Source organism: Grammomys surdaster, unplaced genomic scaffold, assembly GCF_004785775.1.
Source record: "Grammomys surdaster isolate TR1022 unplaced genomic scaffold, NIH_TR_1.0 183, whole genome shotgun sequence".
NCBI lineage: Eukaryota > Metazoa > Chordata > Mammalia > Rodentia > Muridae > Grammomys > Grammomys surdaster.
Genome location: NW_021604628.1, coordinates 772312 through 792831, shown reverse-complemented (window position 1 = coordinate 792831; position 20520 = coordinate 772312). Strand labels below are relative to the sequence as shown.

At 51.2% G+C, this 20520-nt stretch overlaps 2 protein-coding genes across 4 annotated transcripts in view; both read right to left on the bottom strand.

Moving 5' to 3' along the window:
* Positions 1-3975, bottom strand: part of Rnf8 (ring finger protein 8) — a 24381-nt gene extending 20406 nt beyond the window's left edge. For 2 of the 3 annotated variants that reach the window (XR_003711454.1, XM_028767951.1), the window contains exon 1: positions 3793-3975. Coding sequence is in view for 2 of the 3 variants with exons in the window: in XM_028767951.1 (XP_028623784.1) it covers positions 3793-3903 (111 nt within the window). In the remaining variant the exon portion in view is untranslated. The remainder of the gene's footprint in view (positions 1-3792) is intronic. The other variant, XM_028767950.1, reaches the window with a different exon arrangement.
* A 5766-nt stretch (positions 3976-9741) lies between these two features.
* The window catches only part of Tbc1d22b (TBC1 domain family member 22B), a 50303-nt gene continuing 39524 nt past the window's right edge, over positions 9742-20520 (bottom strand). Inside the window, exons 9-13 of the mRNA XM_028767937.1 lie at positions 19470-19576; positions 18239-18314; positions 17771-17898; positions 17443-17538; positions 9742-11848 (exon numbers count right to left, since the gene is read on the bottom strand). Coding sequence (XP_028623770.1) covers positions 11720-11848; positions 17443-17538; positions 17771-17898; positions 18239-18314; positions 19470-19576 — 536 coding nt within the window. The 3' untranslated portion in view covers positions 9742-11719. The remainder of the gene's footprint in view (positions 11849-17442; positions 17539-17770; positions 17899-18238; positions 18315-19469; positions 19577-20520) is intronic.

The window sequence follows — 20520 nt, the reverse complement described above, 5'->3', positions numbered from 1 at the left end:
TGTGTGGCACCGGCTATCACAGTTACCGTGGACGTGTGGCACCGGCTGCCACAGTGCTCCAGTACACTGCCAAGTTATCCTCGACCTGAGAAACCACTTTTTTTTTAATTTTTAAAATTGTATTACCTTTACTTTATGTGCACTGGTGTTTAGCATGCATATGTCTGTGTGAGAGTGTCAGATCTCGGAGTTACAGTTGTGAGCGGCCATGTGGGTGCTGGGATTTAAACCCCAGTCCTCTAGAGGAGCAGTCGGTGTCCTTAGTCGCTGAGCCATCTCTCCAGTCCCATGGCCACATTTCTTGACCCTCCTCTCCCTTAAGATTACTGTGCTGTGCCTCTTTCTATACCTGACCAGCTGGCAAAAGTGCGTTCAAATGCAGGACGTGAAGCTGACTTTATTCACTATCATCTTGTTAGTTCACCCTGTCACACTGCCTTGGTGAGGCTTCTTTTATCTTTTGATCTGCCATCAGACAGACAGACAGACAGACAGACATAATTTTCCTTCTAGCTTTAGATTCCCATGAAGCTGATATGGCAGTTGATATTGTACCTTCAGTCAAGACATAGAAAAAATAAAGTTAGATGGGGATTGGAGAGGTGCTTAGTAGCTAAGAACTCATAACTCCAAATCCAAACTCAATGCCCTCTTCTGGCCCTTGCAGGCACCTGTACACACGGGGGTATACACTCTGCAAAGTCTAGTCAGTAGTCTACAACTAAACTCCTTGAGTCCTGGGTCTGTGCTTACACAGAACAGCTTGGGTTTCTGTAGAAGATAGTCATGAAGCTCAGATCCCCATCCGTCAGTCATACTTCCTGTACACCTGTCTAATCACAACACGCAGGGAAGGGAACGAGGGTCTTCTGAGACCCAGGTCTTACAGTTTGTTTTCTGTGCTTAAGCAATCTTTTGACTGACTTTACAGTGACCTTAGCAGAAAACAGCCAAGGTTACGGCTTTCTCTTTTCCTGTTTGAGACAGGGTCTCACTATGTAGCCCTCCACTGGCCTGAACTCTCTGTAGACTAGGGTGGCCTAGAACTCAGAGAACCTCCTGACTCTGCCTCCTGAGTTCTGGAATTAAAGTCATGGTCTATGGTTTTCTAAAACATGCCTTCGTTCCTCCTTTTGTAAATACTTCAGAACCATATCTTTAAGCTCCTTAAAGACCAGCGGGTATTTAGGGATGGTCTACTGTGTGCTCACTATAACATCCCATCACTGGTAGCTGTTCTAGGGGACGTATTCCATATTTCATGTGACACGATGGGAGAGACAGTCCGACTGCCATCAGGGAAAGCAGCACAGAAGAGCGGATAAGCATCTTGTTCTGAAACGGACTTAGAATCCAGAGGAAGTAAATGTCCTTCATCCTCCCCTTCGCTGTCCTGGGCTCCCCACGGCAGCCGCTCCACCTCCAGCCCTTTAGTCCAGACACGGATCTAGATGGATGCTCTTGGTTTTGACCGCCCTCACCAGCCCCGTCCTCCTCTGCAGGGCTCTGATGCTGAGAGAACTAGTACACACTCGGGAGCCATCCCAGCCCTTCCCCTTCCAACTCACTCACAGCACAATCCTGGAACCCAAACACCAGAGAAGCAGGCAGGTGGCAGGCAACAGGCACAGCTGTTCCCTGCAGGGCTGCAAGTGGCTCACCTGCGATCAACCCCTGCTCATTTGTGCTTACACCAGACTTTCCAGATTGGTTCAGGAAGCTTAAAGACAGATAATTAACTAAAGGATTCCCTTCAGTGTGATATGAAGATCCATGTTCTTAGATTTTTATCTGCACAACGCAGCTTTGAGGGGAACTGGAAAGGCAGGAACTAACCCACCTTAGCTGTTATGATTGGCTGATAGCAGGCACACGCCTCTCAAAACCCACCTGGACTATCACCACCTGAGAGCCGCAGTCAGATCTCATCCTGGCATTGATTCTAACTCTTTATACACGCTGTAGGCTATGCTCCAAGTGCTGCCAACAGCCTGACTTGGCGGGTCACCAGGCAGGCTTCCCTTACACGCAGGGCCCCCACCCCCAAGGCGGGTCAATCCTCACAGTCTCCAGCTTTCTCCTGGTTTGTCTGAGTCTCGCCCCATAGATGTAATTCCACGGAGATCGATGGAACCGTGTAGAACAGGTTCAGTAGTGCTTTACAATCAGTCCTCTTGCCCTTGTTACCCTAGGGCTGCCAAGCTATTCCAGAGTAATAGATTAGTCCACAGAACTGAGTCTCTATGAAGAAATCAACACTTAAGTTTCCCTACAGGGGTGTGAGAGCCTAGTAAATGCTCGGGATCAGATTAAGTAATGCAGAGGGAAAAAAAAAACTTATAGGTAAAAATAAGCGGCCCTCTAATCCCTAATTTAAAGCCAGACTGGCTCTAGAATATTGCTAAATAAGCCACACCTTGGTCCGACACCCAGACGGTCTCAGGTTCCTTCACGGTGTAAACTCTCTTTCTCTGGTTCAAACCATAAATTCCTATGTTTGTCTCTCAACTGAGAATTATCACGGCTTATCAGAAAAATCTAACCTTACCAATTCACCGAATTTAACTTATATGATGTCTGAGGGTTACTATTCTTGCAAGGAAACACCGTGACCAAAAAGCAAGTTGGAGAAGAAAGGTTTTGTTTTGTTTCAGCTTACACTTCTGAACTGCAGTCCACCATCAAAGGAAGTTAGGATAGGAACTCACACAGGGCAGGAACCTGGAGGCAGGAGCTGATGCAGAGGCCCATGGAGGGGTGCTGCTGACTGGCTTGCTTATAGAACCCAGGACCACCAGCCCAGGGATGGCCCCACCCACAATGGGCTGGGCCCCTCCGTATCAATCACTAATTAAGAAACTGCCTTTCAGCCGGATCTTACGGAGGCATTTTCTCAATTAAAGATCCCTCCTTTCAGAGGATTCTAGTTTGTGTACCAAGCACACATGACCAACATTCAGTACTCCACAGGCTTCCCAAAACCCCAAGGGTTCTACACTGCAATCCCATCCGTGACCCACTTGTCTTTCCAGAGCTGACTGCAAGGACGCAGCGCACCCCAGCACCTCTTCCCCCCACTTAGAACTTTACCTCCCCTTTTGACTTTGTTTCTAATTTTGCACTTATGGAGCTGAAGATACAGCTCATTTGGTAGACTCCTCGCCTTGCAAGTACGAGTCCCTGGGTTCGGTCCCCAGCACCAGCCCTTTAAGTCTGCATTATCCAATACTGTGAGCAGTTTCTGGAAAGAAGGCTGACTCTCTCTGACCCACGTCGGGGATGCAACCGTGACCCACCCCGACGCTCCAATTCTCCTCGGAGAGGGAATAGAAGACTTTTTTTTTTTTTTAAACATTACAGCTCGAGGGTTTTAGGCAAGCCACCCTTAAATCACACTTTAAATCAGCCTTCCGGGAGTCCATCTTCAGACTCCCTTGGACAGGTTCGTCAATGGGGACGCCTCTGCCTCAGTTTCCCCGTCTCAGCTGGGTCACCGCAAGGCTCCGAGAGACTTTTGAACGGTGACCCTGCCTGCTCTCGACCCCATCCTTCTCGCTGGGAGGCCCGCGTCCGTTACAGCGGCTCCGGCACGGGCCCCGCTCCCGCGCAGCCGCCCTCCAGCTCGGGCCTCAAGCCGCGGCCTCGCCTGGCCTCGCGGCCCGGTCCCTCCAGGCCCTGAGGTGGCCGGAGCCCGCTGCCGCCTCGGCGTCTCCCGACAGGCCGTGTGTGCCGTACGCGGCGCCGCTCCGCAGCCTCCCCGCTCCCGCAGCCCGCCAGGCCGCTCGTCCTCACCTCACTCCCCGCCTCCAGCTGCAGCCACTCACGGTCCATCCCCAGCCGCCGCAAGCACCAGCTCCGGCAGGCCGCGATCTGCCCCGAGACCAAGGGGTCGGCCTCGCCCATAGCCCGCTCGGCACCGGGGCAGCGCTCAGCAACCAGCCAAACTCCAGCCCGGGCTCCGGCCGCCTCCGAGGCGCCTCTCGCGCACCATACCTAAACACCAGACAGAAGCAATCGCCCGGGGATCGGCGGCTCTGCGAGCGCGGGCCCGCCCCTAGGCTGGGAAGGCGGCCAGTGCGCGTGCGCAGCGGGAAGGCCGCGGCGGCTGGGCGGGAAGGGCGCGGGTGTGAGCCAGAAAGGACGAGCCTAACGCCTGCTGCGGACCGAGACCAGCCTCCAAAACCGTAAAACGTCAACTAATTGGGCTTGGAGGATGACTCAACGAGTGAAGTTGCTTGCTGCCAAACGTGGAGACAGGAGTTCGATGCTCAGGCTTTACCTGCATGGTGGCTGGGGGATGAGGGGGATCGGACCCTTCAAATTGGCCTCTGACCTCCACATGCGCACCCTAGCGGGTTTGTGTGTGCACACACGAATAAACACTTAAAAACTAGAGTAAATAGCAGTAAGAAACACTCTCTTTCCTGGGGTTCGTGAGTATAATAATGACTTATTTCCCAATACCGTCCTCTCCACGCTCTCCAAAGCCACTGTCCCCAGATCCAGCAGCAATAAACCGGAACCTCTTATTACCTACCACCCCACCCCTTTTGTCTTTGGCAGGGTGTGGTGGAGGATGAGGAGGTCAAGGGTATCCACCTTTACACAATGACTTTAGAGGCCAGCCTCGGATACGAGACCGTGTCTCCAAAACAAAAATTGCTTTATAACCACGTTCTGATGGTGGCACAACCATTTTATTTAAAACGATATCCTACTTTGAGTTGGGGGTAGGAGATTCTGAACATTGAACGCACCGTTAAGCATGCTCTCTGTAGCTGAATTATCCCTCCGCCTCATTATATAGCCCACTTTTGAGTGGTTTCTACAACTCTGATCACTGTAAAGTTGATTTGGTCGATTCCTATTTAACATTTTTTTTTTGCATGACCTCATTTTGTTACTGAATTTTTAAACATTAGACCAGGCAAATCTGTAGAAATGAATCACATTACCTGGGGCTCATACAGGGTTACAGAATGAATGGAAATGGGTTTGAAGGGGTTGAGGAGAGGATGCTACTCTCCCTCTTCTCTCCACCCCGAAGTTTGGTTGTCTGTGGTTGTTTAATGTATGGGTAGAGGTGTTTTGCCTGCGTGTATGTCTCTGAGTCAAGTGCAGACCTGATGCCTGCAGAAGCCAGAAGAGGTTCAATCCCCTGCAACTGGAGTTCAAGGGTTGTGAACCACCATGTGGGTGCTGGGAACCAAACCCATGTCTTCTGGAAGAGCAACTCATTTTAATCATGCCGGATGATGTTGATTTTTAAAGGTTTCCAACACTTTTTTTTAAAAGATTCATTTATTTATGTATTTATTTTATGTATATATGAGTATACTGTTGTTGTCTTCAGACACACCAGAAGAGGGCACCAGATCACACTGCAGATGGTTGTGAGCCACCGTGTGGTTGCTGGGAATTGAACTCAGGACCTTTGGAAGAGCAGTCAGTGCTCTTAACCAGTGAGCCATCTCTCCAGCCCATGAGTTCAAATCCTAACCCTACTGTTTACTATAGGAGCTAAGGAAGCTTTTTGACTGCTCCAAACCTTACTTTCCCAACTTGGAAGATGGAACTGACAGTTGCTACTGTGTGGGTTCTTCTTTCTTCCACCCTTTCAATCCCCTAACACTAGATAGGAGAGAAAAGGGGACAGAAAGGAACGGTGACTGTGCTACTGTTAGACACTTCCTGCTGATTAAGGGCATTGAATTCCTTGGGGCAAGTTTGATCTTTGCTATCAGGATGGATAATTTCTTCTTTCTTTTTTCCTTCCTTCCTTCCTTCTTTTCTTTCTTCTTCTTTGTGCATAGCTATTTAACAAACCAAGACAACAACAACCAACAGGAACCAACCAACAACCCACCCTACCTCTTGCGGCCCTAGAATTTATAAACCCTCTGAAAAAGTCCCCAGAATTCCAAATGTCACACAATCACAGAAACTCTCTGCTACTGGCAAAAGAAAAAAAAAAATCACACACCTACCAAAGCACTAGCACCCCAGCAGCACTAGTCAGCCTCTGTGGACAGTCTGAAGCAGCCTCATATCCCACACCTGGGACTAAAACAAACAAACAAATATTCTTACCATATTTCTTTCTTTCTTTTTAAGAAACCAAAACCCCAAAATTGTCACTACAGAGAGAGATGCTAACGACAGCACTCACTTATGGAGCTGTTTGGAGGATAAACTCTTTTTTTTGTTTTGTTTTGTTTTGTTTTTCAAGACACGGTTTCTCTCTATAGCCCTGGCTGTCCTGGAACTCACTCTGTAGACCAGGCTGGCCTCGAATTCAGAAATCTGCCTGCCTCTGCCTCCCAAGTGCTGGGATTAAAGGCGTGTGCCACCACTGCCTGGCTTTTCTTTTTTTCTTTTTTTATTTTATTTTTAATTTCATTTTTTTATTTTTTTACTTTTTATTTTTTAAAAATTATTTATTTATTTTATATATATGAGTACACAGTAGCTGTCTTCAGACACACCAGAAGAGGGCATTGGATCCCATTACAGATGGTTGTGAGTCACCATGTGGTTGCTGGGAATTGAACTCAGGACCTCTGGAAGAGCAGTCAGTGCTCTTAACCTCTGAGCCATCTCTCCAGCCCTCTTTTTTTTTTAATTTTTTAAATTTAATTTTTATTTATTTTTTTTGGAGGATAAATTCTTGTCAGATGTTGCTGGTCCTTGGTGAATACATGATCACTGTTGGCTACCATTGCAGGACACTGTAGTCTCAGCGTCTGCAGTAGCTGCCTCCTACCCCTGTGCTGTATCTTCATTTTTATTTATTCTGTATCATCATCATCACCAGTGGCGCTGAGGATAAAGCCGGAGACTTGTGCATTCTAGCCAAGACTTAGCCACTGAGCCACACCCCAAGGCCTCACCTGTGACATTTCTACCCTCTGTTATCCAAGAGACATAAAAATAAGAGTTTTCTCTCTTTAAGCTGGTAATATTATAAAGAGATCCCTTCAGCTTTAGACTTTTATCAATAAGCCACATCCAAGAAAGACATGTCTTTGAAAAACCTAAACCAAACAGTTCCCTTTGTGAGCAGGGGTGAGTCACTGGGCTGCAGATTCGCTAATGATGTGAACTGGGCTTCCCTGCATGGGGTTCGGCGGAGGTGAGCCAGAAGGCTTTTTCATTACATCTTGAAAGACAGGGCTGGGTAAAAAAAGGAAATCTTGATGTGCCTGTCTGAGGCCTGCCTTCTCCGTTCCCTCCTCTGCTCTCTCACCAGCCAGCTTTATAAGGGAAGCCTGCATTTACCTACCCTAGAGCTACTGTGAGGGAGGATGCAGACAGACACCTGAGGTTTCTGGATACTGGAGGGTGACTTCAGGGTGAGGTCCTCCTCCCTCCCCCAGGATGAGCCAATCTATGTGTGTCTGGTGTGAGCAGGGAGCTAGGTCTGAGGGAGGGCTCTACATTCTAGCTGGATCTACCTTTTATCTGACTCTTTTCTTCCACACTCCTCCGCACCCAGCTGGAGCCAGCTTCAATCGAATGGGAAACACTAGACCCCCTGCTAAGGCCTGCAACTGCAGCTATTCCTCTACCTAAACTCTGCTAAGCTACACATATTCCCATTCCACCCAAACTGGAAGCTTGGAGTGGAAAATTACTAACAGCCAAGCTGGCCCACGGGGTCATGTTTCCGACGAGCTTGAAAATGAACAGGAGGTGCAGAGACGAACCTCCTCACAATGACTGTTGAGGAAAAGACAGATGGAAGTGAGGGCAAGCCAGGCTCTAGATGGCACAAAGGAGTGACAGTCAGTTATGAGGACAGGGGAGGAGGGGCTCTCCACAGCCTGTGAGCTGCTTGCACTCAGCGCTCCACCAGTGAGTCCCTTTCTCTGTGCTGACACCCTGCAAAGCCATCAGCTAAACTAATTGCTCCATTTCTACTCAGTCTCCAGTGTTCTTACTCTGGGGTGAGGATCAGTGCTTCTCCGGCGAAGGAAAGGAAGCCTTTGGTTTCAAAAGGGAAGTGTTTTATTTACCGACCGACTTACTTACAGACCAAGGTCAGAGTCTCATGTAGCTCAGGCTTGCCTTCAAGTGCCACACGTAGTTGAGGATAGCTTTGAACCTCTGACCCTCCAGCCTCTCCTCTAAGTGCTAGGATTGCAGGTGTGTATCACCACCTCTGGTTTATACAGTGCTGGGGCTCAACATCCATTGCTCCGCACACGGTAGGTAGGCATTCTACTAATTGAGCCTTGGGAAGAAAATGTCTTAGAAAAAAAAACCAGAGGGGTGTGTGAGTGTGTGTGTGTGTGTGTGCGCGCACACACACATGCATGCACAGGGGGGCGGGGTGTGGAATCTTCTTTAGACAACTTGTGTACTAAATGCTGTTTTATGTAAACGGAACTGTATAATATTTCTGACTCCTTGCATAGCGCTCCTTTTGTAAGTACTTACAATGAGCCATCAAGTTCCTTCCATTCTGGAGGTATCTGTAATCAATAATCAGGGTGGATATTTTAGAACAAACTCAGTTCGGTATATAACTGCCCCCCATTCCTTTTCTGGCTGGTGCTGGCCGAAACATCCATCAGCTTGTAGATGAAAATGTGGGCTGAGAAACTCTTCTGAGCTACTTCCTGGCAGAAGTCCCCAAGAACAAAACAGCACAGCTGGATCGGCAGCTCAGGGATGAAAAGTGCTCATTGTTCCTCTGCTGGACCCAAGTCCACTTCCAAGCACCCATACCGGACAGCTCACAGGTGCCATAACTTTTGGCCTCAGAGGGCACTTCCGTGTATGGCAGACACACAGGCACACACATAAAAACGAGTCAATCACCAGAAGGTCCTACTGAAGACAGGTTGCCAGTGGCCAATGGCAGGGAGTGTCAGTCCCACGCACACCTTCGCTTGCTATGGTGTGGCTGAAGACACTAACCAGGTGAACCAGGAGGAAGCCTGCGTGCTTCCTGACCCTGCCGCTGTCGTCCTTGGCTAGTTTCCTCTATGAGCAATGGACACAGGCCTGTAACCTCAGCATTTTGGGAAGCTGAGGAGGAGGATCATAGGTTCCAAGCCACCCTCAGCTATTTAGTGGGTCTGGGGCCAGGCTGGGTTACAACAGACCTTGTCTCTCATTCAGAACCAAGCGATGAAGGTTTTACACTCACTATTCGCATCCAGGGACTAAACAGGTCTGACTCTGGTTCAGGTGGTGGGGCTGTAGGCTCACCCAGCTCTCCCTAGCCTTTCCTCTAGCAAGAAGTCTTGAGTTTAGCCTCTTACCTCCTTTGGGCCTGAGAAACAATCTGAGTAAGGCTTTGTCACGATGTGGTCACGTGAGACCAGGGGCTCTGCCAAACAGCCGAGGAAGCAGGATACTCACTCCACAGTCTTCTCCTACACAGTGTAGGGTCTTGGCCTTTGCTTGTGTCCCGTGGGAATGCCACTGTTCTATATGAGGCTTGACCCATGTCTTTCTGAAGATTTTATTTCGTGTGTGTGTGTGTGTGTGTGTGTATGTGTGTGTGAATATGCCACATGAGTTCAGTGCTTCCAGAGGTCAGAAGAGGGCGACAAACCCCCTGGGGCTGGAGTTCCAGGTAGCTATGAATCAGCTGATGTGGGTGCTGGGAAGTGCAGTAGGCACTCTTAACTACTGGGCCATTTCTCTAGCCCCTGACTTCCCCCTCCACCCTATATTTACAAGTACCAGCAAACAAAACCAAACCAACAACCCAGGGAACAAAGAGTGAACTCAGGAGGCAGCTGCTCGCTCCGATGGAGGAGGAAAGGAGGAAACAGCATTTATTTACAGTCCGTTCAGTTTATCCACAATTTCCCGTGTGAACATAAAATTAAAAAAATAAAACCACCGCTCAGGAGCACAGGTCTCTGTGTTTACTCAGTCTGTTGGAGGGAGGGTCACGAGTCCTCGTCCTCGCCTCTGTGAAGGAGGCTACTGCGGCACAGGAGTGGGTGATGGGAAGGATGCCTGAGAAACAGCCTGGCTGAGGGAGCGAATTCACAGGGGTGAGGTGTGGCCTGAGGGGAGTGACACAGGAAGTGAGCTTCAGGGTGTCACCCCTGGGAACACTGCCTGACACCCCAAGGGGGTGATGGCTACTGGCCTCCATTTTCCCTTCTCCACGACCCAACACCAAAACTCTGGCTGGGTCCTTCTCTCCTGAGCTGCAGGGGGTGATGGTGGTAGTAGGGGATACTCAAGGCCACTTTTCAGGAAGAGCTCCCGGTCCTGGGGAAACATGGACCGTTCTCTTGGCACTGACTTGTCAGCCAGCTCTGTCCTGACCACAGTGCTGACTTACACTGAGAAGACAAAGGCTGGGGCCTGAGACCTGAGGGAGGTCTTCTGCCTCTACGGTCCTTCCTGGGGTGAGGAGAGGGAAAGGACACAGCATGCCTTCCACAGAGGCCGTGGAGGGATGGGAAGAAAGGGGAGGGAGAGAAGGCGGAGACACTGATTGTTGACTGGCTGCTGGCCACACCCTCCAGCCTCCTCCCCCAGGCCCCTCCCTTAAGCAAGTTCATCTGTGCTGATGACCTAGTTTGCCTTCACATGTCAATGCACGCTATAAATATAAAACCATATCTGCTACAAAGAGGACATAGATTTGTACACCTTTACCCATATACATAATAACACAATTTATACATAATGTCTTGGAGTGCTTCACCCTGGAAAAAGGGTTCCAAGAGGTGGTAAAAACAGAACTAAACAACCCTCTTTCTCCCTCCCCTGCCCTGGTCCCTCTCGAGAGACCATAGGATGCTTGGTCCCTGGGGTCCTTCCCAACCGGTTCTGATGGGTTAGTCTGGACATAAATTCAGACATGTGACAAAATGCTGATGGGCTTGTACACACACACACACTCACACACACACGCACACGCACACACACATTCAGTCATGTGCATGAGTGCGTACACACACATACATACACACTCGAGCACGCACACGCACATATGCACACTCACATACATACAAATTCATGCACACAAACACCCCACCCATGGGGGAACAGGAAAGGACAAACGACAAACGTACTTCCCAGCCCTGAGTGCAAAGGCCTCTCCTCAGGGTGATGAACATGGTGTCCCCTCCACCTGAGAAGGAAGGGCTCACTCAAGGTGTCATTGGCTCAGCTGGGACAGGAGGAGGAGGGGAAATGAGGGGAAGGAAGGGGGCCGGGGAGTGTTCTGAAAACAAAGTGTCTCTGACCAGTGGCCAGATCAAACTCAGTCACAGAAGCAACAGCATAGAGCCTAAAGTCCTATGCCTTGGGCATATTAGAAAATGTGTGTTTTCCTTGTTTAAAAAAAGAAAGTAAAAGAAAACATGCCAGCTGATTCCTGGGCGGAGCTGGCTGGTGCATATGGACACTGTGGGGCAGACCCAGGGCTCCCCTTCCTTTGTCCAGAGTCTTCCAGGGAAAGACACCTCTCACCTCCTCTTGGCCTTCTCCCCGAGCCGGGCCCATCCACATTGCACGGAATACTGACAGTCGTCCCGGACACACATCCAGAGACGAAGTGACGGATGGTGGGAAGTTAAGACCTGGGTGGCGGTGGTGGTGGTGGCTGCAGTGGGGGCGAGCTTTGTACAGCAGGAGTGGTTCCTGGCCGGGGGGGGGGGCCCACGGCTTGCATGGTGGCCACAGTGATGAAATTACCATCAGAGATGGGGGCGGTCTGGGTCCCCGGGGGAGACAGCACCTATCGGCGGTAGTGGTTGGGGGCGTCTGCGAACATGTACTTCAGTCTGTAGGCCTCAGCCAGCAGCAGCCCGATCTCCTCGTTGCCCCAGTGGATCGTGGGTAGGTTCTGCAGCAGCATGAGGAGGCCCTGCAAGGCAAGGAAGGCCTTTCAGCTCTTTGCAGCCTGTGCCTGAGGGGTACTTCCTCCTGGCCCACGTGAGCCCCAAAGTCCAGCCTGCTGCCTCCTAACAATCGTGCAGCCAGAGGAAGTCTGAGACGCCTCACAGAGTCTCTGACACACTGACATGTGCCTCCTCCAAGTGCTAGGAGCCGAGAATGAAGCCGGGACAGAGAGGAACCACCGCATGCTTCCCGCTGTGCAGGGCTGCTCTGACAGCAAGCTGTCATCTTTCCCTGTACCTGCTTCTCATCTGGACCTTGTTGTTTTGTTTTTTTTAGATTTCATTCATTCTGGCTATTCAGAACTGGGATATTTGTCTTTTTTTCTTTTTAATTATAAAAAGATTCGTCCTAGGGCGAGGGAGAAGGCTCGGATGGTAAGGTGCTCCCGTCAGGAGCAGGAGCCCCTGAGTTTGGTCCCAGTGCTGCAAGAGGTGGAGACGGGATGACTGGGGGTGGGGGGGCTTGCTGGCCAATCAGCCTCACCTAAACAGTGAGCCCCATTTCTCAGCGGAAAAGCCTGCCTCAAGAGGCAAGGTGAGCTGGAGGAATGCTCACATGCCATTCTCCCAGAAGATCTGGGTTCGATTGCCATACCCCCCCCCAGTACCCACATAGGAACTTAAAACCATATAACTCCAGTTCCTGGGGATCCAACACCCCTTTAGCCTCCAACAGGTTCCAGGTACACATGTGGTGCACAGACATACATGCAGGTAAAACACGCATATACATAAAAATATTTTTAAAAGTTAAGCCAAGTGTGGTAGTGCATGCCTTTAATCTCCCCACCCCCACACCACGGGCAGATCTCCGTGAGTTCTAGGCCAGCCTGTCTGCAGAGCAAGTTCCATAGCTAGCGAGTTCCAGGCCAGCCAAGCCTCCATGAAGAGGCCCTGTCCCAGCAACTTTCTTTGGCTTTGTTTATTCTCAGTGGGATGTGTGCTTGTGAGTGGAGTGCAGAGGTCAGAGGTTCTCTCCTCCTACCAGGTGGATGCCAGAGTTTGAACTCAGGTCTCCAGGCTTGGCAGCAAGCACCTTCACCCGCTAAGCCATCTCACTGGCCCTCTCCCACACCCCCTCTTACTGGAAAATTCTAGTATTTCTATAATGACTCCATGCTTTTGTGTAACTTGTAAACAAAATGCATCAACAAGACTAGCCCAGCTCGAGAGAAGGGCTATCTCTGGGATGGGAGTCACTTCCGACTCTAACCTAGCGTTAGTAGAAGCTTTCTAGATGCTTCTGAATAAACTCTATCTCTAGTCAACCTCTCCTTCCTTTTCCCTCCTCTCTCATGGTAAGAGGATTAGCTGTGAGGAGCCGCTCTGCCACCTGGTGGCAGAGACGGGAACTACAGCTTTCCACCTCTCCTGGCTCCCCATCCCACCACGGCTTAACAATCTTCGAGAAAGTTGGTGAAACCAAATGACCATGGCCAAGGGGCAGAGATGCTGGTCACAAGTCAGGTGTGCTTAGCCAGGGTGATGGAAGAGACACTGCCAGAACGGCACTGAGGATTTCCTACAAAGCGGTTTCTCAAGTCGAGTGTGTGTAGTCAGGTGAGATAACACAGAATCGAGCCTGTCTGTAGGGCAAGCATTAGAGGGAAGCCAGCCTAGGCCTTTTAGAGAAGAACACTACGGGGTCAACGCTCAGGCACATGCTGAAACCCAACCATCTCCAGGGAGAGGGAACTTGGCGGAGAAGGTACTGTTGTCACAAATGAGGACCGGGAGAAAGTGAGACAGAAGGTTCAAAAGGAGGGAGCCCTGGCTGCTCCTGCGAAGGATCCTGGTCTGGTACCCAGCACACACATGGTGGCTCACTGTCTGTTAACTGCAGCTCCAGGGGATATGATACCCTATTCTGGACATCCCAGGCACCAGGCACACACATGGTTACATACATACACGTGTTGGCAAGACACATACACAAAAATAAACCAAACAAAAATCTTAAAAATAATAAAGCGTGCAGAGTGATGGCGCCTCATGCCTTTAATCCCAGTACTTGGGAGACAGAGACAGGCAGATTTCTGAGTTCGAGGCCAGCCTGGTCTACAGAGTGAGTTCCAGGACAGAGAAACCCTGTCTCAAACAACAACAACCGTATCATTTTTTAAAAAGGAATTAATGGCAAATGGACTTAAAACTGTATCTGATTAGCTTGGACGTTGTGTGCAGACTCCCTCTGCAAGGTCCCAGTGGTCTCTGTGGGTGTCAGGTGGACTCAGCTGTCCCACACACCTTCTAACCAGGAAAGGACATCATAACTAGAGCATCCATCTGATGATGGCCCAGTGTCATCTTTCAAAATTCCAGCCTTGCCTGTAACTTGCTGAGAGTTCAACAACCCAACGGTCCCTCCTACTGCACTTGGGGATCTCCTGAGGGCTTCGGGTCCCCTCACTGGCTGCTTCTGTTCACAGTCTGAGAGCATTGGCCTTTCTCACGAGGATCCTCTGATCCCAGGGTTCCCTGACCTGTCAGAGCAGGGTTCAAACTGGCACCTCACCGAATGTCTGCACAGGACCTGCACTCAGGCAACAGTCGGTGACTGTATCCTTGATCAGGGACGGATCTGTCTACGCTTGCTCTGTGGCTGAGGCCTAAGACACCCCTCGCTTTGCAATGCTGTACTTTAAGAGCTCTGACCAGCCCAAGCCTGCCGGTACGCACCTGCAGTTCTGCACTCTGGGAGTTTTAGGAATGGGGGGGTGGAAGGAGGAGGAAAAAAGGTCAGGGTCATCCTCAGCTACACAGTCGGTTTGAGGCCGGCCTGTGCTACATGAGACCCGATAGATAGATAGATAGATAGATAGATAGATAGATAGATAGATAGATAGATGGATGGATGGATGGATGGATGGATGGATGGATGGATGGATGGATGGACGGACAGATGGAAGATAGATGGATGGATGGATGGATGGATGGATAGATGATAGACGATAGACAGACAGACAGACAGATAGACAGGAGCCTCAACTCTTTCTCCTGTAAGAGCTACACTGTAGAGCGGGCATCTCCAAAACGCTTGCATGGGACAGAATTGGAAGCTCCCACAAGACTGCCTGACACAGAAATCCCACGGACTCCCCTGTTCAATGTCTTATATGCATTTCAAGGGACTTTGAACCCTAGGCCTTGGGCCCTTTGCTCCTGCTCCTCCAAATCAGCTCTGAGCACCTGAGGCCTGGTGCATCCTCGAGTTTACAAGATGGTTTCCTGGCGCCCAGAGCGAACAGCCTCTGTCTGGGTGCAGGTGACGACAGAGCTAAGAGCTGCTTAGACAGATGAGGGAGCTGCTGTCAGCCTGCCCATGGTCTGGCACACCTGGCACACATCTGGATTTCTGGATTTTGGAGAAGTGTCCCCCATGTCTCAGTACCTGGCACATCACTGCCCACAGGAGGCTTGTCAGTCTCCAGGGGCACAGAATTCAGGGCTTTCCATTCAGGTCTGGTATCAACTACCTTTGGGACGCCATCCACTAAGTTTTACCTCTACAGCCTGCCTTGACAGTGTATTCTGCCAAAGGGTCAGAACAGAAACCATGGGCTGCAGTGAGTTACTCTCTTGGTCCTCCCAGCCTTGCTTACTGTTCCAAGGTTAGCCTTGGTTCAGGAGACCCAAAATCCATTTTATCACTGTGGGCTTGGTGCCTAACTTGGTGGAGTCGGACTCCCTGATGGGTTGGGACCAAAAAGTCAACACCCTTTCCATCCCCAGAGAGCAAGCAGTGCAGGTCAGGGCTGAGACATACAGAGCAGACTTTAGGATGCTGACACGGTGAGGAAGGGGCAAAACTTCACCTCTTAGACACACCCAAAGGTCTCCCCACAACCCAGCTCTTAGGTAGCGCGTTTGTCTAGTGAGTGAGGCCTAACTCCCAGCACCACAATAAATACCTTATTTTTAAAAAAGCAGTTTCGTTCAGGTCTTGCTGACCCGTGCCCTGCCTCACCCACGACAGTACCATGAGGTGGCGTCCTTCCCTCCTCTTCCCCAAGCTTATCTCTCGCTCCCACAGAGCCTTCCCTGGGCTACACTCTCAGCCAGGACACAGTGCCTTTGCTGACTGTGTCCTGCTGGTGTCTGTGTGGCTGGCTGGGGCTATAACGACTGTTCCTCTATTTGGCAAACACCAGGCAAGTTCAGTCTGGGGCCAAGTTCAGGGCAGGGCCCGTTGTCAGGAGGCCTTACGTCAGTAGGGAAGTGGACATTTCAGTCCTCACGGACTCTTGCATAATCCATCATCCCTCCCCCTAGGAGTCCCGCTTGCTTCTCTGCTTCTTCTAGGACTTGGACTGGCAGCCAGAGGGCTTTCTAGGCCTCCAGCTGCCAACTCAGATGCCCGGTACCCACCAGGGCTCGGGCCTGGCAAGCCAGTCCACAGCTGCATTTGCAAATGGGATCTTAACTGTTGAGCCATGTTGCCTGCCCCCTAAACCAAAGGATTCCAAGCTCACATGTCTAGTCCACCCTGTCTCCGAGAAACTGGGCCACTAACGCTGACATCTGTACATTGATTTGACCAGTCATCTCTATTTGAATGCATAAAGTTCTTTCTCTTCTTTTGCAACAGGGCTTTATGTAGCCCAGGCTGGCCTCAAACTTACAACATAGCTAAAGATATACTCGAACCCCTAACCCCTCCCTCTGACTTCCTCGAATGCTGGGGTTACAGTGTATACCACCACACCTAGCTGACATTTCAAATTCAGCATTTCCAACACCAAAGCCCTGACCTCTCTCCACACCTGCTCCTCAGCCTCCATCCAAGGGTCATTCTGGTCCATCTTTCTGCATCACAGTGCAAACCCAGCCCATCAAAGAGCCTGGGCTCTGGATACAAAAGACCTCAAATATGGCCACGTACACCTCTGCTGTCACTACCCATGGCCACGGCCCTCAGAGAACTACAGCAGAGTCCTGGGCGGCTGCTGTGCCCACGCCCCCAGCTCTGGACACTGCGCAGAAGCAGAGTAGTCTTCAAGACTTTATCTCCTCCATGCCCAAGGCCCGCCAGGAACAGCCAGGGCGCTCGCGGCAACTTCTGCCCTACCTGCTCTGCTCTTCCACTGGCCGCCTGCTCAGGCCTCACAACCCCTTAAACAGCCAAACTTATGAGTGACTGAAAGCCCCCACGCCAGTCATCCCCCTGCCCCAGAGGCCATACGGCTTGCTCCCTCGCCTTCCTCTTTGCTTAAATGTTGTCTTCTTGGTGAACTTATCCTGACTGCTTCGCTTGAAACTGCAGCCTCCCCTCCTACCGCTAAGGCTGGGCCTTGCGGCGGTGTGTACCCCAGCATCTCCGTAAGCCCCCTGACCCTCTGTCTACCGCCTGTCTTCCCTCAGCACGTGGGCTGTGAGAACGGCCCTCTGCTTGCTTCTCTTCCCAGGATGTCCTGGGCCTCCATGGTGACTCACAGGGTATGCCTGTCAATGAACAGCTTAGGAGTCTCTTGGGCCTGTGCAACCATTCTGCAGCCCTTCTGGCACTGGGGAGACCTTAGGGCCCCAGGAGCCTCCACAGCAGCGCCTTCTGCACACTCACCTGAAAATCTTCCTCATCCAAAATCTCCTTCCTCCACTTGATCAAGAAGGCGGCGCACACATAGAGGTGGAAGTGTGAGAAGCCTTCTGGCTCAGACTGGGAAGGAAAAGAAGAGTCAGGCAGGCCTCAGAGCCCCAACTGTGAACCCCTCCCTTCCCAGGGAAACCAGGGAAACCCAGCCTAAAACCTCTTATGTGACAGAGAACATGGGCTCAAGAGATTACCAAAGGCCGCAGCAGACAGGACGAAAGTGGGCAGAGGCTTCACAGGGTGTTGGGGCCAGCGGGGAGAGCGGGGAGAGCGGGGAGAGGCGGGGGTCCCTCCACACCTGGTATGTGTCCCACAGGCGGATGGTACAGCGTAGGGGAAGCTCCCTCATCAGCAGGTTGTTCATCCACCGGAAGGCAAACTGCAAGTACTCCACCTCGTACCTCCTGAAGTGACTGTGTACCTGCTCTGAAAGCAGCAGGAGATCAGGGGCCACCAGCAGGCCTCAGGGGCCGGGCGGGCGGGTTCTCCTCCTTGCCAGCCCCTTCCCCTCCCGCTGTGGCTGACCCAGGGCTGTGGACTGGGAAGGGGAGGAGAGGCACTGGGGCAGAGCTATGGGGGAACTGAGATTTGGTGACAGAATGAGGTGGAAAGACCTTGGGATGACAGCGGAGCTCACGGCCTTCCCACTGAGCCGTGAAGACAGTGCAGCGGGGTCACAAGGACGGGCTGGGAAAGGAGCCAGGAGGACCAAGTGCCAGTGCTCAGGTGGGGACTGCACTGGGGAAGTCCTGCCCTCTCGACCTACCATCGATCCGGCTGACGAGCTCTTCCAACGCCTTGACCTTCTTCTGGATCCCTGGTTGTGCAAACGTGTAATTATCCTGCGAAGGACACGGGGCCTGGAGTGAGCAGAGCCCAAACCAGCTGCCTTCCACGCCTAGATAAGAGCTCAAGAGACACAGGCTGCTCTGTCGTTACTGCTGGTGTGTGTATGTTCCTGTACATGCATGTGTGTGTGTGTGCATGTGTGTTTGCGTGTGGGCGTGCGTGTGCATGCACGAGTGCATGCCAGCATGCCTGTTACCCAGGCCAGGGAGACTTCAGGTATCATCCCTCACAAATGGTCCCTCTTGCTTTTTGAGATGGGGTCTCAGTGAGACTGGAGCTCAAGAGTCGGCTAGGCATCTCCCCAGTGCTGTCGCCACAGTCCCTGAAGCATATTTAAAAGTGGACCGGGGGCTAGAGAGATGGCTTGGGAGGTCAAGAGTGTGTACTCTCTTCCAGAGGACCCACTACGGTTCCTAGTGGCTCACAACTACTTGAGACCCCAGACCCCAGTGATCCAACACCTCCAGGGTCCACGAGCACCTGCACTCATGTGCACATACCCACGTACAGACACAGGACTGAGAATAACATAAACGGGCTGGAGAGACAGCTCAGCGCTTAAGAGCACTGGCTGCTCTGCCAGGAGGACCCAGGTTCAAGTCCCAGCATCCACATGACAGCTCACAGCTGTCTGTAACTCCAGTTCCAGGGGATTCAATACCTTCACACAGACTGATATACATGCAGGCAAAACACTAATGTATATAAAATAAAAAGTAAAATATTATATATATATAATATGTACTATATATTATATGCTATATAAATAGTATGCATGTCATATATATTATACATATTATATATCATGAACATATATTTTAGAAGTTCACCAGTGCTGACAGCTAGTGATAGTGTTTGGGAACAAAGGGGTCCCTAAAAACGTAGCGTCTGGGGAAAGGCTGGAGGAGCCAGCCCTGCACTGGGCTTGATCCGCGGGATCTGGGTACCCAGCAGGGAGCAGGGGCCCTCTCTGACATCGAGTGCAGCACAGACCCAGAGGGATGCTAGACCACTATCTAGTGAAGCTACTAGAAGAGGCAGAGGCGCACTGGCGGGGTGGGGGGGGGGGGGTCTACCTCACACAGAGGAGCAAGACGGAAGTGGGAGCCTGACGGAGGGAGCGCCGGCTTGGGGGGGGGGGCGCTTACCTGGATTCCGTCCAGGAGTTTGCTCATGCACCAGAAGCTGTCGGCTTCAATGCTTCGCAGCATGTCCTGGGACAAGTTGGTCACGTCGAAGTTCTCCACGTCCTCCTCTGCAAGACAAAAGGGTGAAGAGGCTCCAGAGGCTGTATCTGAAAACAGAGAGAGGGGCGTAGAGCCCTCTGTCTGCCGTGGGGTTCTTCAGGCCCCAGAAGCAAGGGACTTGATGTGGACGGACAAGCCTGCCCTTCTGCTCGCGTGTGTCTCAGAATTCCCGGGGGTCTCATAACACCGACTGGGCCATTTCTCACTCCAACCCAGCATACCTCACGGTCCCTTGGCATTTATCATTAGATTTTTTCTTAATGACCACTCTGGACTACTGCTCAAAAAGCTATACCCAGCTCAACCTCAGGAACAGCCTAGAGAAATTCTGATTATAGACACTCAGTGAGCTACCTACCACATTCATAGGACAACTGGGTCAGAGCCCCCTGCTCAGCAGAAGGATGGGCTCCCTGAGTGCTGGCATCAGACATGTATGAAGGACGGTGAGCCAAGCATGCGGGTGCCTCTAGGACTAACTTCTATCGTGTTGGTGTTTCCCCCTGCTAGAGGATACCCCACCTCCCTCATGCACATGGTTCTGTTGACATGTACCCTTGTGAAACACCCTTATCTTTCTATCACCATCTTAGAGGCTCTGCAAGACCATACATACACCCACAGCACACAAAAGGATACCAGGAGTTACATAAAGTGTCCGTTAAGTCTGAGCACAGGGCCTCTTTCAGAGAGGAACACTAATTTAAAAGTGTGTGTGTGTGTGTGTACGCGCGTGTGTGTGTGTGTGTACATGTGCCTGTGCGTGTGCCTGGTGGGACCTGCAGAGGCCAGAAGAGGGTGTCAAGTCCCCTGGTGGAGTCACAGGTGGAAGAGCAGGAAGCTGTCTTAACCACTGGGCCATCTCTCCAGCCCAACTGTCTTCTAACTTCTCATGGAAATTCCAGGTAGTAGCAGGGACGAGAGGCTATCTGGTCCAAGGCCCAAGCAGATG